General features: G+C 43.6%; 1 protein-coding gene and 1 non-coding gene across 3 annotated transcripts in view; both read left to right on the top strand.

The window, feature by feature from the left end:
- grm6a (glutamate receptor, metabotropic 6a) overlaps positions 1 to 20,530 on the top strand; it is a 90,565-nt gene that overhangs the window by 17,031 nt on the left and 53,004 nt on the right. For both annotated transcript variants that reach the window (XM_072681376.1, XM_072681375.1), the window contains exon 2: positions 3,614 to 4,213. In XM_072681376.1, coding sequence (XP_072537477.1) covers positions 3,662 to 4,213 — 552 coding nt within the window. In that variant the 5' untranslated portion in view covers positions 3,614 to 3,661. The remainder of the gene's footprint in view (positions 1 to 3,613; positions 4,214 to 20,530) is intronic.
- Positions 17,509 to 17,675, top strand: LOC140557878 (U1 spliceosomal RNA). Its single transcript, XR_011979870.1, has one exon. It is a non-coding gene; the product is annotated as a U1 spliceosomal RNA (small nuclear RNA).

The following is a 20,530-nucleotide window of genomic DNA, read 5'->3' as shown; positions in this document are numbered from 1 at the left end:
CACCAAACCAAAGCTTTTTCTGACATTCACCAGTTTTTCCTTCATTCGAATGTCTTCACTTTACAAGAACATTGGGCTCCATCGTCAAAGAAGCCAAAAGTTTGTGGACAGCCTTTATAATGAAGGCAATCAGCTGCCTTTAAGTTGCACCCATTGCTGACACACAGAGCTTATCTAGTCCCTGTAGAAAAGTACTGCCAATAGAATAGGACTCTCTGGAGCAGATAAACATCATGAACCCAGAGGGGTATAAAGCCCCCCAGCATTGAGGAGCTGTGGAGCAGTGGAAGAGCTGTGTTCTCTGGAATGAAGGTGGTGGTGGTGCTCCATCCAGTACTTTTGAGATGAGTTAGGGAGTTGGGGATGATGACGTGGGGTGTTGATGATTATCCAACATCCTGACCTCACTAACGCTCTTGTCACTGAATGCAGACAGATCCTTACTGCAATGACAGTAGAGACAGCATTTACTCCAACAAAGGCAGGATAGACTCTTTCTTCATTCCAGGTGTCCCAATACTTTTGTGCAATTCTGCAGTTTAAGAACACACCATGAAGCTGACATGGATCTTTTGTTGGGACGTTTCTCAAGAATAAATATGAGAAGCTTCTTAGGGAGATATTGGTGAATGAGGCCCAGTGTTCTTGAAGTATGTTTTGGAGAAAATGTAAGAAGTTCTCAGATGTTCTGTTTAGAAAGTCTTCATTATTTTCTTTTGATTGTTGTCCTGTGTGAGCCAGTGTTGCATAATTAAAAGAAAACATCAGCATCAACATTTTTCCATTTTTTTATACATCCATGCAAAATATAGGAAACCAAAAGAAGACCAAGCATTCCAAAGTAATAACTAGACGTGACAGTGGAGGAAACATCACAGCCGTGAGGACAAAAATCCTGGTTGGAACTGATATGAGAACTATAATGTGACGTTGGAAAGCCGTTGCCTTCTTTATGTAGAAGCTAACCGTACTTTAGGAGCAATCTCTACTTTTATTCTGTTCAGTCAAACATTCATTCTAAAAATTTAACTGTTTAACCTGATCCTAATCATTTTAGAAGGCCACCTCTTACAGTCTGAGACCAGTGTGAGGCCACCATTAGGTTAGCAACTCATTTAAGTCATCTTAAGAACATCAATTTTTATTAGAACTGTTCTTTTTTCCCTTTTTCTCCAAATTCCTGCCAATAACCCACTCAGTAGTAGCGCCCCCTAGCACTAGCAATGCTCCCGACGCTGGGACGGTTAGGACTTAACACATGTAAAGGCCACCACCTCTTTTTAAACTGCTGCCGATGTGGCATTGCTAGGCAACCATCACATTCGGGGGAAAATCATCAGAAAGCGTCAGGTCCCCAGATTGCTTAAGAGTGATAAGGGGAGAGAGCGCCATCTACCCACTTGGAGAGAGCACGGGCAATTGTGCTCTCTCTGACTCTGGCCGCTGATGGCACAGCGGCTTGGTTCGGGATTCGAACTTGTGACACCCGGGCCATAGTGTTAGTGCATTAGACCGCTGATCCGCTCGGAGACCCGTTAGAATAGGTTTTAAGAGAAAAATAGGAAACAAATGAAGAAAATATACGATAATTAATTAATTAATTAATACTGTATCTCCTCTTTTACCCACAAACGCTGAGAGGAGGTTCTGCTCTTTCCACACAAAGTCTTCACTTATTCAATGAAGTACAAGTGAGAAATAATTCAGCACAATGAAGGAAGAGGCATTTTAAGATGTTCATGCCCCCAGGGGGTCTGGGAGGGTTAATGCGATGCTGAAAGGATGATTAAACCCTTAAATGCTTAGAGCCTGTATGTGAACCCACCCGTCAATATCTCACTCTAATTATTACATCAATTATATACAACTTCCAGAGCAGTAAATCAGCTACAGCACACGCTAGAAAATACAGACCCCACATAGGGTTCTTCAGAGTGGCGCCTTAGGAGAACTACTTTTTAGTTTCCATAAACAACCATGTTTTAATAGAGGTGTGAGGAATAGAGAGGAACCTTTTAAATGTTTAAAGTACCTTCACTTGAAGAAGAACCACATTTGGTTTCATTAAGAATTTGGGAGTGTGAAGAATGTTCTGTCGGTCTGAAGAACTTTTGGTTTCCTAAAAAAATGATTCTCGTCAGTGTGAGGAACATTTTGATTTGGAAGATTTGGATGATTTAAGGAACCAGTGGACTGAAGCGCTGTCACCGTGACCAGAGGGTCGCTGGTTCGTATCCCGATCACGCTGCTAGCCATCGGCAGCCAGGGCCCAGAGAGAGCACAATTGGCCTTGCTCTCTCTACGGTGGGTAGATGGTGCTATCCCCCCACATCACTCTAGTGCGGTGCTGACTGGTGCTGTCCGTCACTGGCGTCTGCTAGCTGGGTATTTAAGTCATTTAAGTCATCTTAAGAACATCAATTTTTATTAGAACTGTCCTTTTTTTCCATTTTTCTCCAAATTCCTGCCAATAACTCATTCAGTAGTAGCGCCCCCTAGCACTAGCAATGCTCCCAACGCTAGGACGGTTAGGACTTAACACATGTAAAGGCCACCACCTCTTTTTAAACTGCTGCTGATGCGGCATTGCTAGGCAGCCGTCACATTCGGGGGAAAGCATTAGAAAGCGTCGCCAGGTGTTGACTGGTGCTGCCCGTCACTGGCATCTGCTAGCCGGTGCATCAGAGCCGGGTATGCGCCGCTTCCCTCCAGACACGTTGGTTGCCTGGTGACGTGGCATCGTGGAAAAAGAGGTGTGGCTGGCTGCTTAGGTGTCGGAGGGGGCGTGTGGTGGTCTTGCCCTCACTAGTGGCAGGGGTGTTGCGTGTGATGGGTGGGGGTGGGGGGGGGGTTGTACGGGTTGGGTAATTGGCTACCTTAACAACATGGTTACTAACTAAATATGTAAAGAACCTTTTTTGGTACCACATTTGGTTCCCTAACACACAGCATTTGAAAAAAGATCTGAGTCTGAAGAACTTTTTGAAGGTTTGAAGAACTTACGGTTCCCTAAAGAACCATGTTTATAAAAGAGAGTTAGAGGGTTAAAGGAACATTCAGTCATAGAAGTGTGAAGTGTGAGTATGAAGAGCCTTTCAAAGATTTCAGAAACCTTCCCTCAATGTAGAGGTTCCATATCAATTCAAAGATTCTACCTAGAACCTTCACATTATTTGTGGTTTTTTAAAATTTCAGGTTCTCATTTTCAAAGATCGTCATCATACCCATTTGGAGCATTTTTAGGGAACCATTAGTGGTTCTTCTATGGCATCGGGCAAAGAACTCTTTTGGCAGAGAGTAGAAGAAATACATCTGGTTCTCTAAAGAACCTTCTTCTGGTTCTTGTGAGTGAACCAGTGTGAGTGAAGAACATTTTCAGGGTTTAAGGAACGACTCTTCTTCTTTACATTAGGTTAACATTTCAGGTTCTGATTTACAAGCACAATAACCTTTTCTTAGAACCTTTTTAAGATTGTAGAACCTTTAATGATTCTATATTAATGTACTGAGGTCAGGATCTATTAAGGAACTCTCATTTGTTGTCTAGTAGGAAGTCTAGATCTGAATTTTGGGTTCTTTAGTTCATTACCAACTTTCTCTTTCACACTGACAGGTTCCTGTTCCAGTGGATGAACTCTTGCTGAGAAAAACTGACCACACCATGACACCCCCCTCCCCGCCGTTGTTCCCGCCCCACCGGCAGAGTGCTGCTTCCTGCCTGCTGAGCCAGAGCAGCTGGCGCTGTCCCGCATGGCTGGTGTGGATGCTGTGGGCGTGGCTGAGTCCAGCCTGGGCTCACCAGCACTCGCATCCTCACTCCATCAAAATCCCTGGAGACATCACACTGGGCGGCCTGTTCCCCGTCCATGCCAAGGGCCCCTCAGGCCTGCCCTGCGGAGAGATTAAGAAGGAGAAGGGCATCCACCGCATGGAGGCCATGCTGTACGCCCTAGACCAGATCAACAGCGACCCGGACCTGCTGCCCAACATCACTCTGGGCGCTCGCATCCTGGACACGTGCTCCCGGGATACGTACGCCCTGGAGCAGTCGCTCACCTTCGTCCAGGCCCTGATCCAGAAGGACACGTCCGACATCCGCTGCTCCAACGGCGAGCAGCCGATCATACGCAAGCCGGAGCGTGTGGTGGGCGTCATCGGGGCCTCGGCCAGCTCTGTGTCCATCATGGTGGCCAATGTGCTGCGGCTGTTCGAGGTGAGGTCAAGCTTTCCATGAGTTTGTGCTCATATATCATCACTGCCCCACAAAAAATCTTGCAAAAATCTTACAAAATTTTACTTTTTAAAGATACAAGGTTTTTGGGTGACAGCAACAATATGTTCATGTACACAAAAGAAGGGATAACCATGCTTGGAGTTATTTTAAATTGACAAGTTTTCATGCAGATCAATTAAATGTTTTACAAACTGATCCGAAAGAAGTTGGCAATGACTCAAAGATATCTTATCAGCCAATCCATTCAGCTAATCGATTCAGCTAGATGAATCAGCTAGTCGATTTAGCTAATCGATTCAGCTATACGAATCAGCTAGTCAATTTAGCTAGTAGACTTAGCTAGTCGATTCAGCTAATTGATTCAGCTAGTCGATTCAGCAAATCGATTTAGCTAGTTGAATCAGCTAGTTGATTCAGCTAATCGACTCAGTGGCATGGGGGCTGTCAGTCATGCATGTTCATTCGTATATTAGGGCTACACCCAGATCATTCTCAGATGAGTCTGATGAGTGAATTTTGGTATTTTTAAAGAGTATCTTATCAAAAATCTGCTCTGTATTTACGATTAACCCGTTAAAAAACCTACGTCCTGTCGCTAGGCCAAAAGTGTTATTACTAACCTCTTTTACCAGAGAATAATATTCAGCTAGTCGATTCAGCTAGTTGATTCAGCTAGTCGATTCAGCTGGTCGATTCTGCTAGTTGATTCAGCTAGTCGATTCAGATGGTCGATTCAGCTAGTCCTTTTACTGGTTAATTCAGCTAGTCGATTCAGCTAGTCGATTTAGCAGGTTGATTCAGCTGGTCGATTCAGCTGGTCGATTTAGCTGGTCGATTTAGCTAGTCGATTTAGCAGGTTGATTCAGCTGGTCGATTTAGCAGGTCGATTTAGCAGGTCGATTCAGCTGGTCGATTTAGCTGGTCGATTTAGCTAGTCACTTTAGCTAGTCGATTCAGCTAGTCCTTTTACTGGTCAATTCAGCTAGTCGATTTAGCTAGTCGATTTAGCAGGTTGATTCAGCTGGTCGATTTAGCAGGTCGATTTAGCAGGTCGATTTAGCAGGTCGATTCAGCTGGTCGATTTAGCAGGTCGATTTAGCTAGTCGATTTAGCAGGTTGATTCAGCTGGTCGATTTAGCAGGTCGATTCAGCTGGTCGATTTAGCTGGTCGATTTAGCTAGTCACTTTAGCTAGTCGATTCAGCTAGTCCTTTTACTGGTCAATTCAGCTAGTCGATTCAGCTAGTCAATTTAGCAGGTTGATTCAGCTAGTCGATTCAGCTAGTCGATTTAGCAGGTTGATTCAGCTGGTTGATTCAGCTGGTCGATTTAGCTAGTCACTTTAGCTAGTCGATTCAGCTAGTCCTTTTACTGGTCAATTCAGCTAGCCGATTCAGCTAGTCGATTTAGCTGGTTGATTTAGTGGGCCAATTTAGCTAGTCAATTCAGCTAGTTGATTCAGCCAATCCATTCAGCTAATCGATTCAGCTAGACGAATCAGCTAGTTGATTTAGCTAATCGATTCAGTTATACGAATCAGCTAGTCGATTCAGCTGGTTGATTCAGCTAGTCGATTTAGCTAGTCGATTGAGCTAGTCGATTCAGTAACCTGTAAGTCATGCAGGTTTATTCGTATATTAGGACTACACCCAGATTGTTCTCAGAGTTCTCTGAATTTTGGTGATTTTTGAAAAGTATCTTCTATGAAATGATCTGCTCTGTGTTTACGATTAACCCCTATGTCCCACCTATGTCCCGCCGTTGGGCCGAAAGTGTTAATACGATCTTTCATTACCAGAGAATAGCCCCACCAGTTTGTACAGAAGTCCCTGTAGTTACTGAGTAACACACCTCACTGTGTGATAAGCCTCGGAGAGTTAAAGAGTCGAACTTAACACCTAATTTTAGTTTGATATAAAAAAATCAACATATCAAACTGTGCTCCCAGAGCCTTTAAGAGATGCAGGCTTGAGTTAGTGTGAGTCTTACTTTTAAGGTTTGAGGTGTGAGGTGTTTAAGGTAGTGTAGTGTGTGTGGTTAGGGAATAAAAAACAATCATTTCATTGAACTGAAGCTAAAGACATCTACAAAGCCCCTAAAGTGGACCATGGACCTGTGCACCATAGCATGGATATCAGATTGTACACGTTTTGAGCAAAGACAGTGTGTTTTGTGGTCTTTCTACGCTGGGTCATGGTGACCCTGTAATCTCGGCTCTTGGCGACCCTCTTCAGCCAAGTGTACCCACACACCCCTGCAAATCAGCTTTGCTCGGCCCACTGGCCTGCCGTTCTCCGTGGGCGCGAGGCTGGGCTCCAGTGGCCCGGGGCCACAGTTAATTGACAATGTGGAATTAGTCAGGGTAACTAATCACGTTCGGGCCTTCTGCCTTTCCTCGCTCCCTGCAGCTGCGGCTATTGGTTCAGCCTTTTTTCGTTTTTGTCCTGGCAATGACACAAGATAGAGTAGGAGGCGCTGAGGGCGAAAACACAGCTAGTTTTTTTTTCCCTGAAACTTTATTTATGACTTATTTTCTCTGAATTCCCCTGAAATGCTGCTGCAGTGGCAGTTTGGTGGCAGTGGCTGATTTGTCCTGCAATGGGTTTTTATAGCCATGTGAAAAATTAAGACCCCATGAAAACCTTTATAACATATTCAATCACCATGTGGACGATTGATCTTTGTTTGAACACTAAATACTAACTACACAAGACTCCAGAGGCATCTCTCCAGAGCATGGGTTTCTTCTTTGTGCACGCACCATGAAAATCCAACACTTTCTGATGGTAAATGCTGTACTTTAAGACATTTTAGGATTATTGGAGATGTCTCTACGCATCTTGAGGTCTTTGCTCTTGGGCTGAACCTGCAAGCACAGCCTGATCTGGCCAGGTTGGCAGTTGTTTTAAATGTTCTCCACTTTTGCAATAGTTCTGAGATCTTTTTAAACCCCTTCTCAGACTCATCTGCATCTACAGCCTTCTTTCTGAAGGCCTCAGAGAGCTCTTTGGATCTGGCTGTGATGGTGATGTTCTTCACCACTCACTTCAACCATCAAGAGCAAACCTGAGAAATGTCTGAGGGTTAAATAAAACAGGCTTCTCCAGAATCCTCTTGATGATCATTTACTGGGGTTTAATGGTGAACCTAACCAAAATATGTCCCAGTCTTTATGTCCCAGGTTAGCATTGTTAGAATTGTCCCAGTTTAGCATTGTTAGCAACACCATTGAGGGGAACTGTATGTAGTGATAGGAGCTCTTTCCTTATTGTTCAGCTCTGGCGGTGTTGGATTCTTTTGATACAGCATTTCTGGAAACATGGAAAACTGTGAAACTGGATTTTGTTTGTGGTTGCTCTGGCATTAAGGCCCTGTCTGTTGTATTTTTTTAATCTGATTATTTTATATTTGTGATTAAATAAATAGAGCTTTGTTTATGTATTTGGTTAGCAGTTTGGTTTAACTCCCTCCTGTACTGAACCTGCTGAGTGTTACACCATTAATATGTTAACCCCTTAGGCCAAGGACCTGCTGGCGGGCCAAAAGTGTTATTACAAATCTCTGTTACCACCAGTTTGTATAGAAATCCCTGTAGTTATTACGTAATAAGCCTTAATGTGTGATAAATAAGCGATTGGATGGATGTTGGAGTTGGGAATGATGCCAGTTTAACATTCTGATAATTGTACACTATCTCATAAACTTTCCAAAAAAACAGTTATGTAGGGAATTGGAAGTTTACCACATCTGGTTTGGTGATCATTAACTGTGGTTTAATGATGAACCTAACCAAAATATGTCCCAGTCTTTATGTCCTAGGTTAGCATTGATAGAATTGTCCCAGATTAGCATTGTTAACGACACCGCTTGATGATAACACATTATACAGTATTTTTTTCCCCTCTAAACATCATGGAAGCATGTCCACAGATTGGACGTTGGACAGTATTGAGTGTTTGGTTGATTTAATGAAACACGAATGGATATAAGTGATGATAGTGCTTGATGTGCGGTGTGGTGTGGCCATCTTGGATTTTGACTTGTGGTTGTCGAGGCTCTCCTGTGGGAAGTTCGACTTTGAGGGTGTTCCGGTTGACATTACTTGCTTGGAGCTCTGTAAATCTGACAGCCCAGAGTAATGGGCTCAACTTATACGTTAGTTATGGTAGAGGCGCTATACTGTGTTCCGGAGGGTAGTTTGCCTCCATTGAGAGCAAAGCAAATACGGAGTATACGGGTTGTATATTATCGGGGGACGCCAAACCCAGAGGGAAAGTGCTTGTCTAAGCTGGGGTTGGACTGCCATTGAGGGGAGCTGTATGTAGTGATAGGAGCTCTTTCCTTATTGTTCAGCTCTGGCGGTGTTGGATTCTTTTGAAACAGCATTTCTGGAAACATGGAAAACTGTGAAACTGGATTTTTTTGTGGTTGCTCTGGCATTAAGGCCCTGTCTGTTGTATTTTTTTTTTTTTAAAGCTGATTATTTTATATTTGTGATTAAATAAATAGAGTTTTTTTAATGTATTTGGTTAGCAGCTTTGCTAACCAAATACATTTGGTTAACTCCTTCCTATACTGAACCTGCTGAGTGTTACACCATTAATATGTTAACCTCTTAGGCCAAGGACCTGCTGGCGGGCCAAAAGTGTTATTACAAACCTCTATTACCACCAGTTTGTATAGAAATCCCTGTAGTTATTACGTAATAAGCCTTAATGTGCGATAAATAAGCATTGCTCACAAAAAGGTTATCTAGATGTCCAAACCCGGCAGCGTGGGCTGCAGAAACACCCCCTGTGCACGCTGACCAACATTTGACAGCAAAAATAGCCGGCACAGTCCGACTAAATATGTTGATGGCCAGCTCATACTCTACTCTGTACGAGTAGAGAAGCCGTCTGCACGTTTCCTTTAGAAGGCCTGCACTTTTCACCACTGTTTCATCATGCAGCCGAAAACAGACGTCTTCAGCCTCGTCTTCGGCGTCTTCCCGAAGCGTTACTCAGACTGACGCACATTGTCTTTGATAATAGGAGTGCAAAGCCCCTGCTTTTACTCTGGTTCCGACGACATGCACACATGTTGGAGAGTGATTTAACATTTCCCAACAATGAGTAAGCGTTCGGTATGTATGAATAAATGGAATTAGTCCATCTGAGTCAGAGTCTTATCATGTTTTATTTGTTAGACTGAGCTAAATTTGGACCCAGAACAGAGAGAGTACGGTCACGTATTTGAAGGTGCTTTTGCTTAGCATTAATCTTGCACACCCCTGCAGTGAACGGAGAAGACTGCCAACAGCGGCCCTGTTGATAGGCCATTGTAGAAAGGCCAAAGAAAGCCTGGCCATGTCATGCATGAGCAGCACCAGGTCCCTCTCATCAGCCGAGCAACACAAGTGCACATTATTTCTTGGAAAACCGCAGAATCCTTGAGGTAAACAAGTGTTAGTCATTTAGCCAAGCTCAATGACAGCCTTTTTCAAAAACCCTTCCTGCCGGCCATGTTTGGCCTCCATGCTGGGCAGCAGTTTGCCAGAGAGCAGAGGAGGTGCAGAATCTCTGTGACGAATTCGTCCATTTTCACCCTACTGTAAGCTCATTGAGGAGGCTATCTCTGCCGCTTCTGCCCGGGCTTCCACCGCAGTCAAAATCCCATCCTACATGGCTCTTATGTAAGCATGCGAGTCAGGAAGAAGGAGCTGTACCAGGGAGAAAGGAAGAGCACATATACAGCGCCTCTCTCGAACCCCCCCTCCGCTCGTCGTTAGGCGAAAAGGGGGGAAATTGATTTTATGAGGGGCGACTGAGTGACAGACTAATAGAGCTTTTTCCACCCCAATGCTGTAATGGAAGATGACGCCAGCATCAGACTGGCTGTGTACATACAGCCAATCGCAGGCTGGAGCTGCTATTTCACAGACAGCCAAGCTTGAGCTCCACAGAAGAAATCCCACCAATGTCTCATTACAGTGTTTTACAGTGGGACCCTCTGCCAGCCCCAAATAGTCCTACTGTAATCAAGCTTGAGAAAAGGACTTTCTTGATGGGACTGTAAGCCCACATTAGCCAGATGTGCGTATATACTGTATTCACTTTATAGCCATTCATTGAGAAGACCTGGACATCTACACGTTCATCCGATTATCTAAGCCGCCAGTCATTATAAAGTCATGCAGATATGGGCCGACAGCTTCAGGAACTGTTCACATCATCCATTAGAATGAGGGGAAAATGTGATCTCAGCGATTTTCAGTGTGGTGTGATTGTTGGTGCTAGACAGGCCGCTTTGAACTGCTGATCTTCTGGGATGTTCAGCACACTGGTCTCTAGATTTACTTCAACACCATATCCAACACCGTGTCCAACCTACAACAGCAGAAGACCATGTAAGGTTCCACTTCTGTCAGCCAAGACCAGAAAGCTGAGGCTGCCGGCTCCACAGGCTAACCAAGGCTGATGGAGGTGGTATAATGGTGCGGGTAATCACCTTTCGAAGGTCACGGCCTGTTTGAGTATTGTTGCTGACCATGGGCATCCCTTAATGACTCCTATTTACCATCTTCTAGCAGCTGCTTCCAGCATGATGATGCTGGACAGTCTCTCAAACTGGCTTCACTAAGTTCAGGGTTCTTCAGTGGTCTAGCCAGTGACTGGATCTGAATCCAACAGAACATGTTGGCATGTGGCAGTGCAATCAAGACCTGAGACCTAAGGTCAGAGGTCCGACCCAATATTAGTATGGTCTTCGTAATGAACTGCATACACATATATACTGTATATACTGTATAGGCGTTCCCCAGTCATACAGTCATTCCCTGCTTACAGTCATGTTTCCAATGCAAATGACGTAATAAATGATGTAATGATGTAATTATTAAATAATCAGGTCATTACAAATGAGCTACAGGGGCTAACTGTGGAGAATGCAGTTTTCCTGGAGCTCTAGAAGCAGCGCACTACAAGCCGCTGTCAGAAATAGAAATCCATGTCTGGAAACTTCACACAAACCTCTGACAGGGATTATGCCACCGGTGATGCTAGAAGTTCTTAGCTGCCAGCTGCAAATGATATGTCAAAAGCTCGACTCCATTGTTCTCGAGCCCTGTCTGTGCCGTTCACAGTTGTCATGGAAATGTTGTAATCTCTGGCGGAGGCTCGTTACTGCGTCTTCCCAAAAAAGCTTCATAGAACAGCGATCACTGTTATATGCTAAAGAGGGAGCGCTTGCTGACTGTACAGTGCTGTGGTACTGCGGTTGTGAGACCCGTTTGGGATCCGTGCCCAGATCTGTGCCCGTACCAGTGCTTCTGCTGCGCTCGCAAGACAGCAGGCCATGGATAAGCTGTTTATGGAAAAGAATATCAGAAAGAAGCGGCCGTCTTTCTGAATGCTCTGTTTCACCCTAATCTGGTGGTGCTGCAGGGTAGGGTGTAAAATTGCATCCTTGCTCTTCGACTACATAGATTTCAGAATGTTAGAATAAATTATATTTGATAAGAGCACAATTCCTTAAAATACACTGTAAGGACGAAAGTATTGGGACGCTCGCTCGTTCATTGTTTTTTCCGAAAGCAAGGGTCTTTAAAAGGAGTTTTGCTGGAGGAACTGTCTCCACTGTTCTGGGAAGAAGGCTTTCTACTAGATTTGGGAGAAGCATTGCTGTAAGGGTTTGATTGACGGTCCAGCTAAATTGTCAGATGGCCTGTAAAGATAATTATTTCGTACTGTGAATCATTTCTTTTATTAATAGTAGTCAAACTATTCACAACAAACAGTGAATCATTTCCTAAAGATAGTGATACACTTCCACACGAATCACAATCCAGCTGATTTGCCCATAAGTCTGTACAGTGAATCATTTCTAGAAGATAGAGTAACTCATGTCCTAAAGAATCACATCCCAGCCAAATTGTCATGGCCAAATGCCATGTTTGTGGTTCTAGACCTTCTGACAATCTACCTAAATTGTCAGATGGTCTCCCCAGTGAATCATTTTTGAAAATAATGGTAGTCTATCTGACTTGATAGGAGGTCTGTACAGTGAATCGTTTCCTAAAGATACAGTGAATCATTTCTAGCAGAGACAGTAACCAATTTCCTAACGAATCCCACCCCAGCTGAATTTTCAGAAGGTCTATACAGTGAATAATTTCCTAAAGAAAGTAAAACACTTCCACAAGAATCACAATCCAACTGAATTGCCTGTAGGTCTGTACGGTAAATCTTTGTTTTAAGATACAGTGAATCATTTCTAGAAGATAGAGTAACTCATGTTCTAAAGAATCATATCCCAGCCAAATTGTCATGTTTGTGGTTCTAGACCTTCTGACAGTCTACCTAAATTGTCAGATGATCTTCACAGTGAATCATTTTTGATAATAATGGTAGTCTATCTGACTTGACTGGAGGTCTGTACAGTGAATCGTTTCCTAAAGATACAGTGAATCATTTCTAGAAGGCACGGTAACTAACTTTCCAACGAATCTCACCCCAGCTGACTTTTCTGAAGGTCTATACAGTGAATCGTTTCCTACAGATACAGTAATACACTTCCACAAGAATCACAATCCAGCTGAATTGTCCATAGGTCTGTACAGTGAATCATTTTCTAAAGATACAATGAATCATTTCTAGGAGACACAGTAAATAACTTCCTAACGAATCCCACCCCAGCTGAATTGTCAGAAGGTCTAAAAAATGACAAAACTATGTCATGTCCATGTAGTTTTGTCACTCTTTCAGACCTTCTGACAGTCCAGCTGACTTTTCAGAAGGTCTATACAGTGAATATTTTCCTGAATATTAGTTGAATCGGTATATCCTGTCAGAAGATCTAAAAAATGGACAGAACCGTGAACATGCAAACCACCGGTTGGGTTGTTCCCTGTAGCCTGACCCACAAGACATGTGTAAGACCTTGTTTCACAGTGAAATATGCAGGGACGCCTCATTGTTCCAATAGAAATCAGTGCGTATTACTGAAACAATGGCAGTCGTCTGTATGAGGACAGCTGTCTCTGGCGAAGCCTCTAATTAACTGCGGCGAATACACAGGCCGAACCAGACAGCAGACAAAAGCAGGGGTTCGGCCGAGCAGCTTCATTAAAACGGACCTTTTTTGCATCCGAGTGAAGGGAATCGGCGGACCCCTGCGCGTGATTATTCCGGTCCGCGGCCTGCTCGTCTGAGCGCTGACAAAGCTTCCACAATCACCTCTTTCTGTTCATCACGTGCGTGTGGTTTTTCTGATTGCTGCTTTAATGCTCTCGGCCCGGCTTTAAAAAAACAGCCACAAAGCACTTATTTCCTGAGCGTTTAGCATGAGAATAGCAGCGGCCCGGCCCGCAGCGGCGGCGCTGGTGCGTGGAGGACGCGCAATTCAGGTGCGATGTGGAATAGCGTGACAATATCATGAAACACATTAGGTGGACAACCAGACGTGGATGAAGTGACATTATATTGCTGCACGTCGCAGCCTTTGAAGTTTCTGACAATGAACACCTGCAGCCGGTAGGGGCTCTTGTGTGACGCGGCATCGGAGGGGCCCAATCATACCGTTGGCTGACCCTAATGTTTATTCAACAAAGGCTCACTTGTGAAGGTTGAGAGAATCGGGGAGCAGTGGGCTGAGCCTTTTGTGCAAGTTTCAGCATGAACAGGGTACACTCTGCTCTGTACGAAACTAAACCTGCTAATTACAGTACAGTAGGTGTGAGTCGGGGTGTGTACTAGAAGTCCAAATGTCTGTGGACACTCCTTCACAGCTTGTCTAGTCCCTGTAGAGAAGTACTGCCAATCGAATAGGACTCTCTGGAGCAGATAAACAAACATGGACCGATTGGCACCATGCTGCCTAATAATGCCATGCGTGGGGTAGAGGGGGGTATAAAGCCCCCAAGCATTGAGCTGTGGAGCAGTGGAAGAATAACAGCGTCCTCTGGAACGATGGTGCTGGGAGGAGTTGCTGATTGCAATCAAATGCTCTTGTACTTTTCTTGAGGTTATAAGAACTTCTTTAAGCTGTTGAGGTTCTTGTTTAACCCCTTAACCTCACACACTAAGGTGTTGCTCAGTACCTACAGGGATTTCTGGATGAACTGGTGGGGCTATTCTCTGGTAATGGAAGCTCCACCTGCAGGCCAAAGGCTGTTTAAGGGGTTAAGGACAATTGTGTGAGCTGAACGATGTACTGTGGTGGTTGTAGCAACTTCTTCTCAACTTCTACTCGTCTGCGTTATTCAGCAAAGAAAAAGAAACTTCCACAAGACCCCAAAAGTTTATTTCGGACTGTACAAGTGATGCAAATAAATAAAAACAGAACTTGAAACACAAACCGTAACTTAAAACAAGGTTAAATAAAAAAACTGTCGCTGTTACTGTCAGGCTCTTAAAGTGACAGTGCACCTATTTAAAATTAATGTAAGCAATGGTGTCTGAGAACGTTTGTATGTATGTAATTGTCAGGCCCTTGAGATCGCCCCAGGGGCGCTGCCCACAGGCCCAAATAAGGACTTCCATTTCGTTTACGTTCATGTGTGTTTGGTTCAGTTAATTTGTGTTCATTGTTTGGTTCATGAGTTACACCTGGGACTGGGGGATATTTAAGGACCCTCAACACCGCCATTCGAAGCTGAGAATTGTACGTACTGGAGCCTCCAGGACTATCTGAGGTTCCGTGTTGGTTCAGGTGTGCTTAGGACGGCTCAGGATTCACCCACGTTCAGGAGTCGGGCTCCCGGCTACTCACGTATCAAGCGAGGCTCGTTCACTTCATGTTTGGATGCTCAAGGTACCCAAGCTCCAGCAAGGCGACCCATGCTCTCAGCGGTGCCCTGTAGTTCCAGGTTTGGCCGGCCTTGCCGTTTGGTCAAGCGGCTGGTTCCTCACCCCCCCCCCCCCCCCCTTGTTTTGTTATCGAACGTAGCTCAGGTTTTAGTTTACATTAAACCCCCCTATCGCCCAGGCGCTCCTCCCAGTCCCAGGTTTTGTTCTGTTCGCCATTGCACGCCATGACAATAATTATCACTCCTGTCATTGTGAAACCATATTAAGGAGCAGTTTATACACTACTTAGGAAAAAGTCAATAAACTATTTATATTCATAAACAATGCAGAAAGGGTGTTTATGTTTTGGCTCCTGTAAAAATCATTGATTAAAAATAAATGCTTTACTTTACGACCATTTGAGATAAATTCTGTCTTCAACTATAGAACTGAGCTTTCTCAAAATCCAGTAAATCAATACATACAGATCCAGGTTAGCACCATTTTCTCCAAACATTTTGTTTTGATTTGGCAACCAATCACATCACCTCAAATACACCATAGAGCAGATCCAATCAAAACAGAGATTCATCTTTAGAGACCCGCCCACACCATGTTTGCAAATGTGACTGTCAGAGTTGTCAGTGTGTTGTATTGAGTTATCAGATTCCAGTAAAACCTCTGAAAGACTGAATCGTTTGACTTTAGACTTTAAAAAAGCAAGAAAATATTAAAGGTATATTTAGAAATTCTTTCTGAGAGCCGTGATAAGAAATGTCAGAAGTGTGATCCGGCTCGGCTCAGCTCTCATCTCCTGACAGATCTGAGATCTGCTTCTTTTTATTAGAATTGTGATTTTTTTGTCTTTAACACACAGAATCCCTGTTCCATACACTGGGGCCCTATCTTACATAGTCCAGTCAAGTCAAGTCAGATTTATTTGTGTAGCTTTTTACAACTGTTGTCGTTACAAAGCAGCTTTACATAATTAGAAATTAGTAAAAGACAAAAAAGAAATAATGTAAGACATGAAGGATCAAAGACCTCCAGTGAGCAGACCCCAACAGCGACAGTGGCAAGGAGAACCTCCCTCAGAGCTGGAGGAAGAAACCTTGGGAGGAACCAATACTCACAAGGTGGACCCGACCCGTCCTCCTCTGATCAGAACTATTTATAAATTATTGATAAAAATAAACCATCTATACTGTTAAACTGCTCTGATCATAATCATAATATGCTAATCATGGTGTATAGTGGTAATATTAATAGTGGCAGATATAGGTATTTGGTATAGTGGTATAGTGATGTATAGTGGCATAGTTGGTATAGTGGTATAGTTGGTATAGTGGTATAGTGATGTATAGTGGTACAGTGATGTATAGTGGTACAGTGATGTATAGTGGCATAGTTGGTATAGTGGTATAGTGATGTATAGTGGCATAGTTGGTATAGTGGTATAGTTGGTATAGTGGTATAGTGATGTATAGTGGTATAGTGATGTATAGTGGTACAGTGATGTATAGTGGCATAGTTGGTATAGTGGTATAGTGATGTATAGTGGCATAGTTGGTATAGTGGTATAGTGATGTATAGTGGTATAGTTGGTATAGTGGTATAGTGATGTATAGTGGCATAGTTGGTATAGTGGTATAGTGGTGTAGTTGGTATAGTGGTATAGTGATGTATAGTGGTATTGGTGGTATAGTGGTATGGTGATGTATAGTGGTATAGTTGGTATAGTGATATAGTGATGTATAGTGGTATAGTTGGTATAGTGGTATAGTGATGTATAGTGGCATAGTTGGTATAGTGGTATAGTGGTGTAGTTGGTATAGTGGTATAGTGATGTATAGTGGTATTGGTGGTATAGTGGTATGGTGATGTATAGTGGTATAGGTGGTATAGTGGTATAGTGATGTATAGTGGTATAGGTGGTATTTGGTATAGTGGTATAGTGGTATAGGTGGTATTTGGTATAGTGGTACAGTGATGTATAGTGGTATAGTTGGTATAGTGATATAGTGATGTATAGTGGTATAGTTGGTATAGTGGTATAGTGATGTATAGTGGTATAGGTGGTATTTGGTATAGTGGTATAGTGATGTATAGTGGTATAGGTGGTATTTGGTATAGTGGTATAGTGATGTATAGTGGCATAGTTGGTATTATGGTATATTGATGTATAGTGGTATAGTTGGTATAGTGGTATAGTGATGTATAGTGGTATAGTTGGTATAGTGGTATAGTGATATAGTGATGTATAGTGGTATAGTTGGTATAGTGGTATAGTGATAGACTAGTGGTAGTGGTAGCCTAGGCAGACGCCAACAGTCAGACGTTCGTTGCTATCTCGGCAGTGAATTGTCAACACAGGCCAGTGCAGCCTGACGCCTGTCCACTAACCATGGCCCGGCCCGGTCACAATCATTATTCAGCCAACCAGCAGATATAGTATTTCACTTTTATGAGCCAATCTGATGCAAGATTATTAAAAATATGAACACAGCATATGTTTCAGCAGCAGTGTTTTTTATACCATGATCAAGAAGGTGGTTCACCCAGGGTGAGGCTCAGCCATTGCACTCCGGCTGTGCTGACCCCTGCGAATTCCCCAAATGTGGGAATCTCGACTGCATAATTTCTGGTAGTGGGGGACTGTGTTTGCGCTGTCCCCTGATTTTTAAATTATTTATTTATTTATTTATTTATTTTGGGCAGTGGTGGCTCAGCGGTTAGGGCGCCGGGATATCGATAACAGGGTTGCGGGTTCGATTCCCGGGCTCGGCAAGCTGCCACTGTTGGGCCCTTGAGCAAGGCCCTTTACCCTCTCTGCTCCCCGGGCGCTGGAGTTGGCTGCCCACTGCTCTGGGTGTGTGTGTACTCACTGCCCCTAACACATGTGTGTGTGTGAGTGTGTGTTCACTACCAGATGGGTTAAATGCGGAGGACACATTTCGCTGTACAGTCTACACTGTACAGTGACAAATACGTGCACCTTTACCTTTCCCTTTTTTTTCATTCCCTTTTAAATGGGAAAAAAGGTTAAAATATGTAAATTATCATCGTCAGCAACCAAAACAATCAACTTTTATTTAGTTGTTCAAATGAAATTGATGTAGAACATGTTGATTTCGGTGGACTATTATAAAACAGTCCGTCAGAGTCAGAGCTTAGTGACATCTGCAAATGATATTCCTAGCGGCAATCTTCGGGGTTCAAGCATGAATGCGTCAATGTGGAGCCAGTGAGTCACCCATTCTGAACAAAAGTTTATAGCCTCTATTCAATTTAAATATACTTCTGGACAATTTTTGAACATTGCCTTGTATTTACATAACTGTTCAATTAAATATTTCCAGTATTTGTATCCCAGGCTGCACCAGAATGTACCAGAATTGAATGTAAAAATCAAAAAAGTGATGCCACCAGACCTAAAAGGCTTTGGTTTCTGAACGTCTTACCATTTCCACCGGTCAAATGTTTTCTCAGTCCAAATAGAAGGTAAATCAGGGTGATGCTGAGCCGAACACGGACAGGGAGCTTTTGAGGCTAGGATCTGTCAGAGGTCAGTTTATGTAGTCTCAGTGGGACAGGGACGGTGCAGAGCTGAAATCAAAGCGTCCTCCCCCCCAGTGCACACCGACATGACGCAGCGATGAGCAATGTGCTGGGTCTAGAACTTCAGCACACTGTCTGGAACTTTAGAAAGCCCAGTGCAGTGCTTACTGTGTGTACACACACACACACACACACATATTCAGATTTAAAACCTTGACGCTGGCCTATAAAGCCAAGGACGGACCAGCCAGCCCCTCCGTACTTGATGGCGATGGTCAAAAGCCGATCTGCACCAAGAGCCCCTCCAGCTTCAAGTACGGCTCGGCTTAACCCGCCATCCCTCAAAATCCATGGAAGACGAGCGTCCAGACTTTTTACTGTCCTGCACCGAAGTGGTGGAACGAACTTCCCCTGGGTGTCCGAACAGCAGAGTCCAACGCTCGCTGTCCTCAAACCCAGACTGAAGACCCTCCTCTTCTGAGAGTACTTGGGCGAATAGCAGAGTGGTCTCCTTACTGACTTGTGTTTAGTAGAGTCTAAACTTAGTGGATCTTTGAATTATTAGTCTATTTAAACTAGCTGAGGTTTTTCTTTTGTAAATCGCTCTGGAGAAGAGCGTCTGCTAAATGCCTTAAATGTAAATGTAACTGTACATATACAGTCATGTGAAAGAATTCGGACACCATGGAAAGCTTTTTGAGGTCATTTCACGTATTTAAACATCTGGACATTTGATCTTCAGGTGAATCACATTAAGAGATGAATGTAATATAAATGTAAAACTATGTAAATAATAAATATCTTTAAAAATAATATCTAAAATGGAATTAATAGAAATTGGTCATTTTCCTGTGAGGTAAAAGTTCAAAGCCCCCACATGTATTACTTTAAATGTGTAGAATTAGAATCAGGTGCAGTGGATCAGCTGAACATGGTTAGAGAGGATTCTGGAGGAAGGTCTTTTCTATTCCAGATGTTTAGTCCGGTTTGCTCTTGATGGTTGAAGTGAGTGGTGAAGATCACCTTCATGGCCAGATCCGACGAGCTCTCTGAGGCTTTTAGAAAGAAGGTTGTAGATTCAGATGAGTCTGAGAAGGGGTTTAAGGACCGTTGCAATGTCAGCTAAATCATTTACCATGACCAACATACCAACAAGCAAGTTCGGTCCACGAGTCAAAACCACAAGATTCATGAACAAGCCTCCAACAATCCTAAAACGTCCTCACGGTCGCAGGTAGCTCTCACCTGAGATCTGAAAGTACACCATCACACAGAGACTGGGGACTGGGTGGTGTTCAAGCAGGAAACCTTGACTGGACTGTCCAGATTATTTAAATAAGACAAGTGTTTTCATGCAGTGTCCTAATTTTTACATGGCAGTACACATTCACACGAAGACTAGGCATCCCCCCTGTACCGCAGCTGCCGTCAGCCAGTGTTTTAGACTCCAGTGTACCTCTTTGTGTGTGTTTGTGAAAGAGAGAAAGGAGGCTCGGTGGAGTCTCCGTCTGGAGACGGCTTTAGGACACACATCATGTTTTTTGTATGAGCAGACATTGCACTTTCGTTTCAAGGAGTAGCTTCAGGTCCTCAATTTTTTAACAATTTGTAGTGCGGGGCAATGCCTGGTTAATGTCCGTCTCCGTCTTTTAGCTTTGAAGGGCTTGGACAGCTTTCTCTGGGGGTCTTTTTGAGCATGATGCCTAAGCGGGCAAGAGCACACTAGACAATCAGCAGGCTACAGGAGATTATTCGGATAGGCATTCAGGCAGTCGGTAAGTGTGAAGGCTTCAGACGTTGGGTGGATTATCTAATACGTATAAGAATACAGCTGAACAGAGCTGCCATAAAGTATAATGAAAGAGCATTAATATTGGACGATCCTAAATTGACTCCCTCATGCACTATTAATGCACAGTGCTTCTGAGTGGCAGTGCTTTCACATCAGAACGAAAATCCCTCAAGAACTCAAA

This window comes from Salminus brasiliensis, chromosome 6 (assembly GCF_030463535.1).
Source record: "Salminus brasiliensis chromosome 6, fSalBra1.hap2, whole genome shotgun sequence".
Taxonomy (NCBI): Eukaryota; Metazoa; Chordata; class Actinopteri; order Characiformes; family Bryconidae; genus Salminus; species Salminus brasiliensis.
The sequence above is the reverse complement of the archived record's forward strand: the minus strand, read 5'-3'. Positions and strand labels throughout refer to the sequence as shown.